Below are 14,651 nucleotides of genomic sequence, written 5' to 3'. Positions count from 1 at the left end.
AGCTACTCTTGCCAGACGTGTATAACCTGAATTCACCCAAGAACGCAGACGTCCTCTATCTTTGGTTTCTGGGTCTGTAAAGGTTGGTGAGGGCCTCTTTGATGTGGGAGGGTAGGGGCCATGCTGGGCTGGGGCTGGGGAACAGCTCTTCTGAGCCATCTGTAAAGGAGGACTGTGTCCAGAAGCCCAAAGGGCACTGTTGCTGTTTGGAATACGTGTTCATTTGTGGGCAGGATGCAGCTTCATGTTGCATAGCAGCCTAGGTGAGCAAACATACAAATTATGTTCACAACAACCGAGTTGACAGCTGTGAGACTGCGATGTGGCTTCCCTTCAGAAATCATGCGAAGACTCCTGTGCGTCGTGGTCCCTCCCCCACGGCTCCATGCTTTCTCTGCCTCTGGGCAGGAGGCAGACAGACAGCACCCAGACAAGCCCGTCCGTCTCCTGTGATCTCAGCTAGCCCTCTGTGGGGCCTGAGTATCACGCCCTGTACACGTGTGGATGGTGAGGTGTGGCTGACTTGCTCTAGGACGGTAAGAAAGAGGAATGTGGGCCCACGCTGTGACCACAGCTCTACAGCACCTTCTTCTCAGAACGCCTTTCCAGGCTCTGGGTACTGCAGACCCCAGTCACAACCTCTCCATCCTGATAGCCTAGTCTGTCTTAAGGCGTATTAGGTGATCCTCTACACAGCATTTACATCATTCTGATCGTCCCTTCCGGGAATCTTTCTCCTCCGGGCCTGTCCTTGGTTAAGTCAGGTCTTGGCTATGCCAGGACCCAGGCACACCCAACCCGCGCACAGCTGGGGGCCCTCTGGGCTGGTGCTCATCCTTCCCATCTCCCCCAGGTACGTAACCTCCCTGCTGCCAGAGAAGGCTGGGCCCAGCAGACACACCTCTACCCCAGGGTCTCCCGAGGCGGAACCACACAAGAGAAACCAGAGGAGCAACTGTGGAGCCTGGACACTCACCAGACAAGTGAGCCCCAGACAGTGCACACAAGAGCCCTCCACCTCTTCCAACCTCTGGCTGGGGAGACCTTTTATTATTTTCCTGGTCATCCAGGAGGCACTTAGGAGAACCAGCAGAACAGAGAAATCCAAACTTTCATACGATTGGTTTAATTTTTTTTTCAGCAGGAAAAAAAAAGAATAAAGTTACAAGATTCTTTTAATATTTTCACAATGTTAAAACTAAAACTGAGCTCTAGGCTATGTGTGTAAGTAAATCTAGAACACAAAAGGGTTAAATAAGATTTTCTCTTTTAAAGATACAAGAATTTAAGCTTTCCTTACATTTAACAAACTTCACAGAACAGATACTGCCAGGGAACAAGCCCTCCCACCCCACCCCCAGCTCTACCATTAGGAAGTGACCATGGGCTGCGAGCCCTGTGTGCGGCCGGGACTCCCCAGAGAGCCTGCTTCCCATCGCTGCCGCCAGGAAGCAGCAGCCGGTGGGGCCTGAGGAGGGCCGGAAGGGCGCCTGTGGCCTCTTCACGATCAGAGCTTGGTGGGGGGCCGAGGTGGGCCGCATCACTGAGGATGGCCAGGTACTGGCCAGAGGGCCGTGGCTTGGTAACAGTGGTAAACGTGGGCAGACCTGGCCCCTCTGCCCTGGGCTGCCCTAGAGCAAGACGCCGGTCTGGGTCCTGAAGCAAGAATTAAGGCTGGAGATTTTGCAGCGGATTCCACTCTGGTGGGGGTGGGGTGGAAGAGGAGGCGGGGAAGAGCATGATTTCCTATTTCAGTATTTCGGACCCAAAACATTTGTAGTTGCAGGTATTAACTGTTAATTTGCAGACAGAGTTGAGCAAACACTTGCTGTGGTATAAAAGGGTAAGTTGCTGGGTTAAACTATTCCAGTAGCCTGTGTGCGGGCAGATCCAAACTGCCTCTGCAGGAGCCTCCGACCCTCACCGGCCTGGATCAGATGGGGCTCTGGGGCCATTCACCCCCGCTCAGGCTTTCAAGGGCATCTTCCTCCTGTCTACCCACCCCCCACACCTGATCGGTGATGATTTCCTAACACTGGCAAACAGGCCCATCTCCACCCATCCCCACTGGGCCTGAGCTCCTGCCTCCACTCAACTCCTCTCTGAAGAGAAACACGCTGAGAAACAGGCCCTCCCCCCACCTGCCTTAGCGAGTGTCTCTCTCAAGCTGGGCCACGGCCACGAACCACTGTTTTAGACAGATCAACCTCTGTCCCTGTGACATATGCTGCCCCCCCTTACTAAACCTGCTGTATGGTAGAAGTGGACTGGTTGCCCTTGGACTATGGGGCTGCACAGACATGAGAGGCGAGGCCAAGGCGTCGTGAGGGGCCGAGTAGGCTCCTGCTGGAAGGGACGGAGCTGCAGGCAGCTCCCGGCTCTTCTATTGATCCCTGCTGGCTGTGAAACGTCTTTTTAAAAAACTTCCAATATAGAAATCTAGCTGCAGAGGCCAGTTTGTAGGCCACAGTTGCGGTGCTGCAATTAGCCTTATTTGATCAACCTGCCAGATCCCTGCACTCGGCAAACGGCAAACCAGAGCCAGTGGGTCAGGGCGCGCCCGCGGTTGCTTCTCATGACCAAGGGTCCTGTGTAGAAAAGGTGGTTCTCATTCGTGGACTAGTCTTGAGTGGAGTTGATTTTCAAAGTGAGGTTACTGTTTCTCTTCTCGTGTGATGAGAGAGTTTTTTCATAGCAAGTCAGGTAAATTATCTTAACCTGTCCCCACCCCCATTTCCTGCTCAGTGGGAGAGCGAGGCCACCACCCAGCCCAGCCACGGGGCCAATCTCAACAGCCTCCCGTGGCCCAGGCACGCGTGGCCATCAGGTATCCTGGCTACTGGGACTAAGGACAGTGAAGAGGTGAAGGCCGAACACTAACCAGAGCTTCCGGCAAAGCCACGTGCGTCGTGGGGACTTGAACACCAGCTTCTCCTCCTCTATTGACTCAGAGTCTCCGTCTGGAACACTTTCCACTTAAGGCTTTTTGTAAGTTTGACTCCAGCAGTGACAGGTATGTGTTGTTTTAAATCCACTAGCCATGCTCAAAAAAAAATATTCTTCATGTTTTAATTTTATACAATGGCTAGCAGGCACCTTAATAACCAGCCAGAAATCAATTTCAACCACCATCAACCCCTAAACTACAGTACCAGGATGGCTGGCTAAGGAAAGGAAACGGACTGGCTGTAGTCTGACGCGTGCCCAGTACAAGGTGTCTGGCTGACTTTGTCCTAAATAAGGCTAACATTAGTGAACTAAGAACAGCGTCATGTAGCGGCCAAGCCGGCCTTCAGGAGCACCCCTCCCCGATGCGCTGGCAAGAGCGCCCCACTTTCCGGTCCAGTTTCACCATTTTCATGATGGCTTCCTCTCGGCCACGGCCCATGTGGTCAAACGTACAGTCATGCTGCTCAGGGAGGCGATGCAACATACAGAACACGTAACCTGCAGCAGTGGGGGAAGCAGAGAAGACAGACCGTTAGGGTGGCCTCCACGTGCACAGAGCCCAGCTCTCCCTCAGGTCCAGAGAGCGGGAGGGCCGTCCAGTGAGTGGACGATGGTTGCAGCAGGGGCTCCGGCTGCTGAAGAGCCTATTACAACATCCCCCCTCTGACAAGACAGCCAGCACTCTCACGCAAGTCCAACGACGTCCTCAGAACGTCCAAAGGGCACATCTGCCTTCAATGCTGTTCCTGCCTGGACCCTGAGGGTGGAACCCCAAGGTGACTCTGCAGCACCTGCCTCAGGGGCTCTTGAGCCCCTTCCCTCCCAGCCCCACGCAGGCAGGAGAGCCCAGAGAGCTGGCAGCTCAGCGCTTCCCCGGCCTGGACAAACCTCAGTATCTACCACAAGACATGCATTGCTTCTAGGGGACCGGGGTGGGGGGGGGGGGGCGCGGCAGAAATGATTATGGGGACAGTGGGTGTGATCAAACCAAAGCTCACACATGAATGGGGGCTCTCAGAGGAAAATGGGTTACTTCAAGCACTGGACAAGGTATTACATTTAAAGAGAGGAAAGAACAGAAATGTCGAGATCCGACTGGCATCTTAATGAAGGCTGATGCTTCCAACCCCACCTGGTGGGCAGGAGGTGAGGCCCACACACTCGGGCCTCCTGGGAGCACGACGGTGGAGAACAAAGAGCTGAGGAGAGGCCGGCAGAGCAGGTAGAGGCACAGATGAAACCCCTCTGGTAGGAAACAATGAGAGGAGGCCCTCAGGGTGTCAGCAGAGAGGCTCAGAAGACAAAGGGAACACAGAGCTGTGTCAGGATGTGGCCCATTCTCCCCTTCCGGTCAAATTCTAGGAGTGCTGATGGGGGGTGTGGACGTGTGCCAGCGACAGTCACCCGATGTTCCCTGGGTCTGTCTGGCCCTTTCAGGGGAGGGGGCGTGAGATCTGGGCTGGCTCCTCCCCATCACCTCATCCCAACAGTTGCATCTGGTCATACCTCCAGGTCCCACGGGCCTAGACCAGGTCCACAGGACTGACCTGCAGCGAGCTGGAATCCCTTCCTAAACCACCTCTCCCTGCGCACTTGGGGCAGGCATCCCAGAGCAGCGCCCCCCGGCCAGTGCTCTCCTCACTTATTCTCCAAGCAAACGTCATCCCTTCTCAGAGATTTCTCTCTTTTAAGCCCAGACCGCAGCAGCCAGAGTGAATGGACAACCACCACTTGCAAACTGTGATTCGTCCCTCTCCCCGTCCTCAATTCTTTTCAGAGAAGAGGTGGAGGCAGTGGTTTTAGAAGGATATCAGAAGTTGAAGCAGAGACTGGCCATGATGGACAACATTTTCAAAAGCCTTAACTTTTAAGATCAACTTTACAGAGAATATTCCTCCGCTGACACTCACAGCCCTGCTCTGATGCCTTCAGCTCATGCTGAGTACGGACAGGGGCCCAGGGCAGCCTGAGCGACCAGGCCGAGCATGGACCATCCATTGTACAGGAAAAAAAAAAAAAAAAACACGTTATTAACTGCTTCACAGGGAGAGCAGGGCAATATATTTGACTCTAAATTAGGACTAGGTTTAAGGAAAGGAACAGAGATGAAATTTTTGTCTCCTGAGAAGCTGAGCTCCCACTTGGCTCAAAAGCAAAGTTAAGATTAATGAGCTAGTGTGTTATATTTACTGATAAGTTCATTACTTGAAGATATTGGATACCAGTTGTCTTTCTCCTAAAGGATTTCACAGCAGAAGCGTGGATGGCCTCAATATGCATCCTGCATCTAACAAGCACAATCATCTTTTTGGAGCAAAGCCCACCTGGTCGGGGAGAACCTGCTCTCGGGTCGGGGTTTGGGGTAGGGGTACCAGCTGTGTGGCAGCAGGAAGCGTGTGGAGGCATTTCTGTCGCCGAGTCCTGACATATTTCTATACCTTCAGCATCTATAATTAGGGGTGGGAAGATCCCTGCTTCCCTTCCTTCAAGATATTGGGATGATGCAGAAGAGGGTCCCAAGGGCTCTCCTCTCCTGATGAATGGTGCTGGCTGAATAAAAGTAGCAGGAAATGGATTACCCCTGAAATTAACTCAGCCCTGGCTCAGTCTAACACCTCACTAGTCAAAGGTAGACTGGGATGGAGGGAAGAGGCTCCAGTCTTGCCCTCACTATGCCCCTGACAACTCTGCTTTAGCCTGCCTTCCGCCAACTCCTGGGGACCACCAACTCTGTGGGTAGACATGAGAGCCCCAGGTTCTGTCTGGAAAAGGAAACAGGGCATGACAACCACAGGAACCCTGGATGTTCTCTCTACCCACCCAAGGATTCTCCATTCAGCCAAAAACACCTTGTTTCTCTACTCAAGCTCTGTGTACCTCTGTCAGACACACCTTGCTTGACACTTGCCTTTGATTTTTGACAGGTGAAAATCACTGAACAGCAGGTAAATTTTTACCAGTTCAGCAGGGAGCGGAGCTGGTAAAAATTACAATATATGGCATTATAATTCACTGGGGAAGAGTCTGGGGGAAATTTTGGAAGGCTAACTTCCCAAGCTGCTGCACTGAGGTTATTAGATGATATAAATTAAGCTCAATTCCCTCTCCTGTCAAGTTCACTCACCAAGTGGAAGTTACATGCTGGAACTTGTCCCAAATGCTGAGTAGGTATTATCCACTGACAGCAGCCAATTGGCTAAATGTACTCTGGTGTCAGTAGTTGGGGTGGGCTGTTCTGGATACAGGAAAGCATTCGGGGGTGACTGGGGGTGTGTGTGAATCTTTATTCTCTTCTCTCGATACCCACAGACCTGTTTCCAGAAACCACTGAAGTGTCATGAACGTTCAATTATTCTCTGAAATCTGGAGACCAAGCTGGGCATATGGAGAGAAGTGAGTTAGGCTGCTGGGGAAGCAGACTGTTCTCATTTCAGTGATGAACACAGTTTTAGAGCACAAGGGGGTTTACAGCCTCAGCCTCAACACTTCCTCACGCTGTTTATTAGAAACCAAGTGGGCCCTTTCCAGAGTGGGTCAGCCAAGGCAGTGTCCAGAGGGAAAGAAAGCAGAAAGGACACTGAACTGATGAGCAGAGCTGTGACAGGGGCTTTGGTATTATTACCCAGGGTATCATGAAATTCTTTATCCCTGATTTTAAAAAGTTATATATATGGGGCTTCCCTGGTGGCGCAGTGGTTGAGAGTCCGCCTGCCGATGCAGGGGACACGGGTTCGTGCCCCGGTCTGGGAAGATCCCACGTGCCGCGGAGCGGCTGGGCCCGTGAGCCATGGCTGCTGAGCCTGCGCATCCGGAGCCTGTGCTCTGCAAGGGGAGAGGCCACAACAGTGAGAGGCCCGCCTACCGAAAAAAAAAAAAAAAAAAAAAAAAAAAAAAAAAAAAAAAAGTTATATATCATTATCAAACTCACTCACATATGTACAATTCATATCTACACCCTCCTTATGGTCCCATAGTTCAGCATCATGTAGTATTAAAAACAATTTCAATATACTTTTGCTTATGATAGCTATATACATACAGTGCTTTGGAGAGATAAGCAGTAGGATAATGATTAAAAGGATGCCAATCCCCCAAAAGTGAGGAAAACACCCAAGGCAAAAGTTTTTGAAAAAAGATCAGCCTATAATACTAAATGTGATTTAACCTCAGCCCTTTCCCCTGCCATATCACACAACTGCTGCCCGCTCCTGGGAGCCCCGGATCACTGGTTTTCCATGAAATACTGGCTAGGAGGAAGCCGCAGAGCTCCGTTAAGGCTGCGGAGCTGTTTTCAGTAAATTTCACAAAACACTCAAGAACTTGTGTGGGTGTTTGTTTGTCAGGCAGAAGAGCAATTGGGGATGAGCCCTTGATTAGAAGGCGAGCGTGCAGAAGAGCTGTCTACGCACTGGGTCCCACGGCCCACCTCCCAGGCCCCTCTCCACCTGCCACTGCCTGGCTCCTGACAGGCCATCCCGGGCATGGGGAGAGGAGAGGAGGCCCGACCAGCACAGGCGAGACCAGTCAGCCGTCCTACGCCCCCGTTCTGCAAGCTACACTGCAAGGTCTCCGGCAGCTACACCCTCATTTCGAAAAGACCTTCGACTGAGCAGGCAGCCTCAGGGCTGGATGAAGAAGAGGCCTGCCCAGGGAGCCACAGGGGCTGAACCACGCGGGGCTCCTCCCAGGGTGCTGTGGCTGTGGACAGCCAACAGAGGGGCAGAGCAGGCAGAAGGCAAAACGTACAGTTCAAGACCTGCTTAGCCCTCTGTCCTGAAAGGATCCCAATGTGAATGAGAAACGCAGGGGCAGCATGCTCAGGTCACCCTCACCCTGAACAGAGAGGCCGGGGGGTTCCTGTGGGAGGACAAGCATTTCAGTGCAGGCCGCTCACGGTTATAAACAAGCACACCTGGACTCAGCCCTCCTGGTGCAGAGCCACAGGCCACACAGACCTGAAGATGCTCGACACCTTAAGTCCCTAAAAACACGTTCCCGGCAGAAAATGGATCCAAGGTTCACTCTTCCAAGACTCAAAGTCCTGACATGCAGGTTTCTAAAAATGCTCATCTGGTGGGAACCAAGCTTCAGCTTTTAAAGCTAACATCTGAAAGTCATCCATTTCATTCAGACATCCTCATCCATAGCTAAATCTCACCTCTGCTCACACAGAGATGGGTGTGGGTATTTTGAGACTATACACCAGGATCGAGAACAGTCTGACAAATGCCATCATTAAGCAAAGATGATATAACTAACACCCAATACCTGACTATAAGTGCTATAAAGTTGTAACAGTATTTCCTGTTTCACTTACTTGTTGACAAAAATCATTGACAATCACTGCCCAAGAGGAACACCCAGGGCCTGAGGAGAAAGGGTCACTACCTCTCAGCCGTGCTGGCAGGCAGGGGCCCTGAGGGCAGCTGACCAGATAATAGGCCTCATCGGCCAGTTCCCTTTCCCCCACTCCTCCCCCGCATCCTCAGGCACCACTATGGTGTTGGGGGTGGGGAAGGTGTGTGGAGGAGGAGCTGGAGCACCGAGGGCGGAGCCAACCTGTCACCCCTCGGGCAGTACAGCCCCTACCCTTGGCTGAGGCCCCGGATCCCCAGGCCAGTGCTTCCCTCTGAACCTTAAGAACTGAGCAGGGGTTGGAACTGTCTTTTTCCCATGGAATTTCCTAAAGGAGACAAAGCGATGCCAAAATTCACAAAGTCTGAACCCTTAACATTTTTATTCAATCCCTGCCAGACAGAAATGTTGCTTATTGGCTTTATCTTAGAGTAAAAAAACACCATTTAAAAGTTGACAAAACTGGGCAGCTCTGGATACTTGTGGACTTTAATTAATTAAACCTTTGTTTTCCTGCAGATCCCCCACTCGGGGGCTCTCCCAAAGTGGCCATTTCAGTGAAGCCTCAGACCAGGGTGGGCTCGGCTCCAGCTGCTCCGGTGTTTTCACCTCACTCACAAGAAATGTTTTACACTTTCGTGCTCATTTGAATTTCAGATTGTCAAAGGTTCAAGCAGAACCTAAAAATACTGGCAAGCCTTGGGGACCAAGGCACTGTAAAATGATCTCCAGGTGTGCAGCCTCAGGCGGCACCATGCGTGTACGCGCTATCCACACTGACACGTCTGTTCCCGGTGCCTGCCCACCAGCAACAAGCCCCAGGCAGGTGTGTCCAGGTAGGAGGTAAATCAGAGACAGCACCTTGACATTTTTTTTTTTTTTTTTTTTTGCGGTACGCGGGCCTCTCACTGCTGTGGCCTCTCCCATTGCAGAGCACAGGCTCCGGACGCGTAGGCTCAGTGGCCATGGCTCACGGGCCCAGCAGCTCCGCGGCATGTGGGGTCTTCCGGGACAGGGGCACGAACCTGCGTCCCCTGCATCGGCAGGCAGACTCTCAACCACTGCGCCACCAGGGAAGCCCCTGCACCTTGACATGTTTATCCAAACAGCAAACAGAGCTTACCCAAGGCCTCCCAAAGCTCCCTGAGAAACCTAGGTAACAGAGCCTCCAAGGTACCATTTGCTATCTGAAGTGTCTATTTCAAACATAAACAACAAATATACCTGACTCGTGTCTGAAATGGCTGGGCAAGCGCATTAGAAGAAAAGAATCACATTTTTCCAACAACATAAAAGTTTCTTAAAACTCAGGACAGCTAACTGACCTTATAGCTCATTTGTAAGTACATGTTGGGAACAGCAGGTGGGTACAGGAAAGCCTGTTGGAAAGCATTAACCATTTATACTCCCACCAGCAGCAATCCCTGGATTACACCATGTCTGCTGACCCAATCAATGCCCAAGGCAGAATTTGTAGCACAGAAATGCATTAAAGGATCTTAATGCATTTTATTTCATCAGGCCCATGGTACAGGCAAAGCAGCCACAGGTGTTTCGGGAATGGAACGCGTCTGTTTTACATTCCCCTGCATCCCTGACTTTGCATGGAGGAGGGAAAAGCAATCACACTCCAAGAAAAAGAACTGGATTGCGGCTCACTGAGTTAGCTGACACAGTGCTCGGCTGGGCTGGGGGAGAGAATGGGTGGATGGACAGAGTCAGTTGCCCAAGGAGCTGGAACCAAAGCCACAGTGAACCACCAAGCGGGCAGGCATCAGTCTCTTTTCCAAGGGAAAGGAGAACCTGCAATTTAGAAGAGCCCAATGTACTCAACAATTTAGTAAAAACCACAGAACAATACCAAGACAGCTCTAAAACAGAAGCAATCATTTGTTTTCCCCCAATCAGTTAAAACATCAGTTAGATACAAGCTAAACACTACAACAAAAAGCACTGTGACAGAAGGCAAAGATACATAAGCCCGTGCAAAAAGCACTCACGAAGGCCCTGGGAGCAGCCAGTGGTGAGGGGGAGCTGCGCTGTCACGGCCCAGCTTAATGAAGCTCCCGACACGGTGTGTGCACACGTCAGTTCCCAAGCACAGAAAAATCCACCATTCTTGGTGTCCTTTATTGCCGTCTCTTCAGACTGCCCCATTCTTGCAAAAACTCTGACCTCTTTCCTTTCGTCCATGGGGAATGTTCGCCCTGTCCCAGGAACATCTCCTTCTACCACCCGACGTCCAGAGAACAAGTCTTCCACCCTTCATTCCTGCCTCCACCTAGGAAAAGCCTACCCTATTTTTGCCACAGGGTGTGTGTGGGAGGTAGGGGTGGGCCGGGCCTGGGGGCCAGGTGCCCGCACCAGGAAGGAAATTGTGCCCTCAGCTTTGACCTGAGAACCCTCCCCCAGCAAGCTCTGTAACCCCTCGGTGCACGAGGAGAAGGGGGCTGGCTGCAGGCTCACGTTGTGCTAGGCTGTTTTACCTAGAGATGAACATATATTTAAAAACTGAGAGAAAATGGCTCAAGGCAGCTTCTGCCACAGGAATAATGACTTGCTCTTTCAAACATTTCCTTTCAGTAGCTGAAAGCAGGCAGCCAGCGTCAGCCTCTTAGGAGCTGGGGCACTTTTTAGCATCCAAAAGCCCCAGAAGGTGCTTGCATTCCTGGCCTCCTCTTTCCTCTGCCCACCCCCACCTCTCTGGGGCCTCAGGAGAATAGTGAGGTACTCGCAGGAAACTTTTTTAGGGGAGACCTTATCCTCCTCTCCGCAGGCTCCTGATTTGTTGGCCTTCTCTTTCAGTATTTCCTTGTCCTGTAAAAGATTATCCTCTCAGAGAGGTCTCCTAGAAAACCAACTCCAAAGCTGCAGTGGAGGCAAAAAAAGGGCCGAACCCATCCTACCCAAGAGCCGCCGAGGGCAAAGCTTGGGCCCACGGGGGCAACTTAGTTAAAGCCAGGCTCCTGACACACGGCTCAGCAGAGAACTGTGACCTGTTTCACCACCCGTGAAGGCTACACTGGCAAGAGCCAGTTCATCCAAGTCCAGAATGTCCAAGTGGCAATGCGGTCAGGGGACACCAGACTGCAGACGCCATGCGTCTCTCTAGAACAACACCTGGAAAAGAGAGGAATACTTACCCCATTTTCCTCCACTGGCCTTTCAACAATCCACATGCTGGGGTCACAGGGGAGGACAGACCGGCGTTGGGAGAAACCTCTGGCTTAGTCCCACCCCTGCATGTCCCTTCGGGGAACCTCAAGTTCTCTTTCTGGATAATTCAGTGAGGATCTTGTGCTCTGGAGCCCGAGTTCTGGATTCGTGTTCCAGCTGCACTGCTTTGACAGAAAGCCATTTAGCCTTTCAGACCTTCAGGTGTGTCTCCTATAAACGGGGTTGTTGCGGGCACTAAAGACTAGAGCAGCTGAAGCCTCGACTCAAGGAAGGTTGGCTGTTACCAGGATAGCTCTTCCAGCTGTTGTCACCCCTCGCACCTTACACAGTACAACTCACTCAGCTGGTTTCAGGGCTCGGCGCCCCCTCCTCCCCTGCTCCTTCCCCCTATTCACATGGCTTTCTTTCTGCTACACAACATTTTACACAAAGAAAATTTCTTTACACAAAGAAAATCCGCCTTCCAATGCAGGGGATGCAGGTTCAATCCCTGGTGGGGAAACTAAGATCCCACATGCTGTGGGGCAACTAAGCCCGCATGCTGCAACTACTGAGCTCACGCGCCTGAAGGAGCCCACGTGCCATAAACTACAGAGCCCATGTACCCTGGAGCCTGCGGCCACAGCTTGAGAGAGAAAACCCACAAGCCACAACTAGAGAGATGCCCGTGCGCCACAACGAAAGATCCTGCATGCCACAACTAAGGCCCAACACAGCCAAAGAGAGAGAGGAGGGAGGGAGGGAGGGAGGGAGGGAGGGAGGGAAAGAAGAAAGTAAATTTTAAAATATATGAAAAATAAAAGAACATTTACTGCTGGTAACTGTGCCCTCGCCCCCTCTCCTGGAGAGGACCACCACCACACAGTTTACTTCCAACCACCTGGGTGAACAGGGTACAGCGAGCGCAATGTAAAGATGATTATTGTCTGGCTTTGGCTTTGGATGTATTTTTAGAATTTTTTTTGCAGTAGCAAGTTTACTTTCCTAATTATGCTTTTCTATTGCCGTTATTAATATAAGCCTATATTTGCTGAGCTCACTCTGAGAGGCAACCCAGAAATGTCCAAGATGGCATTAGATGCTTTCCTGGAATTAAAACTTCTCTGTAACTCATGATCACAAATGTGCTGAGTACAGATAATGAAGAACTGAACGTAAAGACACAGGTTCCCGCTGACATTCATTTCCTATTCTACCGCTAGTATTTTGGTCAATTACTCCAGATTCCAAGGAAAATTAATCCTGGGGTGGCAGTTCAGTTCAAGGGAAGAGCAATTTAATTGATGCAAGAGAATTAACACAAAGCTGGCCCTTTAATCTGTGAGTCTGGAACTTTCCCCCTTCCTGGGTGAATCTGTAACCGAGGTGCACAGCTCTAAAGAACACATGTCATCATATGTATTAATCACAAGGACGCACAAACTCCATCACGTGCTGACTCAGAGCTTCTGTCTCCCACTGGACAGCAACAGCCTGCTGCTGCACGGCGGGTGTCCTCAGGACGGTCCAGGGAGGAAGAGGCCCGCTCTTGAGCTCCTTGAGGAGCAAATGGGCTGTCACTAGTTAAGCCTCCTTGACCCACAGCAAATGTCTTCAATGGCCGCAGCCACTGCCTGCCGCCTCCCACTCTGCGGCCTAAGAACAACCCATCTCCTGCATTACAAGCAGTATCTTGACCGATACCTAACAGAAAATTTGGCTAGAGAAAATCATCTGACACCTGCATGAACACTTCCCCCAGCTCCCCCGCAGCCCCGGAGTACTTTTCTGGGGGACTCATTGGAATAACTACAGCAGGCCTGGCTGGCTGCTGCAGAAGAGAGCCACTGGGGGAGGTCCCCACAGGCCAGGGTCACCTGTCTCCCAGGTATCCACCAGGTACTGTACATTTTACACGTACAGCAGTTGGTGAGGTACCCAAAGCAAAGAGGGGCACTTCCTGTCGTCCCCTTTGTCCAACCATGTCCCAGGCACTGTTCTGGGGTAGAAAATAAACCAGACAGTTCGGTGGCCCAAACTCTCAACTCCACAGGGGACAACAGAGAAAGAGAACACCTTTCAAATCACAGGAGGAAATAAGCAGCGGCCCCTGCCAAGCTCACACCACCCCATGAGTCAGTGCCGGGGTTCTCCAACGCCACCGCACCTCAACTTCTGCTCTCCTCCCTTTTCTTTTTTGTGCCTCGTAACTATGGTTGCCTTAACTCCTGATCTGACAACAGAGGGTGTTTCCTGGACTGCAGGCTCGAGGGCAGGTGCTGAGTACCCACACCAAGCAGCCTCTACATGCTGCCGCCCTCCCCTCTCTGCAAAGCCTGCAGTAGATGCCTTCATTCCCTACTGGGTTCTGCCGAACTCCGAACCGGGATGGGAATAATGTCTTAACAAATAAGGAGACGTGGAAAGGTGAGAAATTTCCTAGACAAGCCGGCTGACCCAATTACTTCCGGCACTTCTCCAATAAATCACAGGGCGGGCTCACTTATTACCCTTTTCAGTCTCTGGCCTCTGAACTCCGCTCCAACATCTCACAGTCAGTCTTGACCACCCACATCTGCAGTGTGACAGCTCCTCTCCCACCAGCTAGGAGGGCACCAGCTCTCAGCACTTCCTGCCTGCCTCACCAGCACTTGTTTCTCTTCAGTCTCTGGGTCTCATGCCCTTCGTGGGTCCGTCCCAGGGATCCAGCCCCCTGGCAGGGTGACTTGGAGTCTCAGAGGCTGAACAGTTCTAGCAACACCAGGCACTGTGTGAGAGCCAACAACCCTCCACCACTGTGCCTGGGGCTCTGGCTAGTGGGCGGCCTTCTCCATATCTGCCTTCCAAAAGACAGCAGCACCCCGCCCCCCAAATGCACGTTCTCTTTTGGTAACGCTGGCTACAAAGTCAACCAACACTGTAGAGCTGTGCTATTTGCCACAGTCTTATTCAGGCTCATTTCCGACAACAAAGCAGCAAAACTTGAAGCGGCAAGGCTTTTCCTGGAGCCTGCATCTTCAGGGGCCAAAGGAGTAAGGACTATCATGTGATCTTGTCAGAACCTCAGTCTGCTTAGCTAAAAGCACTTTCCAGAAGCAAAAACAAACTTCACTGATATTGATCTCTTCAGAGGAAAGGTGCTATAGAAATCTCACCTAATAAATAAAGGATTCAAGCTCCAGTGTTGGGCT

At 51.6% G+C, this 14,651-nt stretch overlaps 2 protein-coding genes across 2 annotated transcripts in view; one reads left to right on the top strand and one right to left on the bottom strand.

Moving 5' to 3' along the window:
- BTBD9 (BTB domain containing 9) overlaps window positions 1–1,501 on the top strand; it is a 409,031-nt gene extending 407,530 nt beyond the window's left edge. The window contains exon 12 of the transcript XR_014016964.1: window positions 854–1,501. The gene's annotated coding sequence lies outside the window, so the exon portion shown is untranslated. The remainder of the gene's footprint in view (window positions 1–853) is intronic.
- Window positions 1,502–1,714: 213 nt separating this feature from the next.
- ZFAND3 (zinc finger AN1-type containing 3) overlaps window positions 1,715–14,651 on the bottom strand; it is a 343,937-nt gene continuing 331,000 nt past the window's right edge. Inside the window, exon 6 of the mRNA XM_081247541.1 lies at window positions 1,715–3,447. Within this exon, the coding sequence (XP_081103667.1) occupies window positions 3,293–3,447 (155 nt within the window). The 3' untranslated portion in view covers window positions 1,715–3,292. The remainder of the gene's footprint in view (window positions 3,448–14,651) is intronic.

Source organism: Mesoplodon bidens (genome assembly GCF_964165515.1).
Source record: "Mesoplodon bidens genome assembly, chromosome: 10".
In the NCBI taxonomy this organism is placed as follows: domain Eukaryota; kingdom Metazoa; phylum Chordata; class Mammalia; order Artiodactyla; family Ziphiidae; genus Mesoplodon; species Mesoplodon bidens.
The sequence above is the reverse complement of the archived record's forward strand: the minus strand, read 5'-3'. Positions and strand labels throughout refer to the sequence as shown.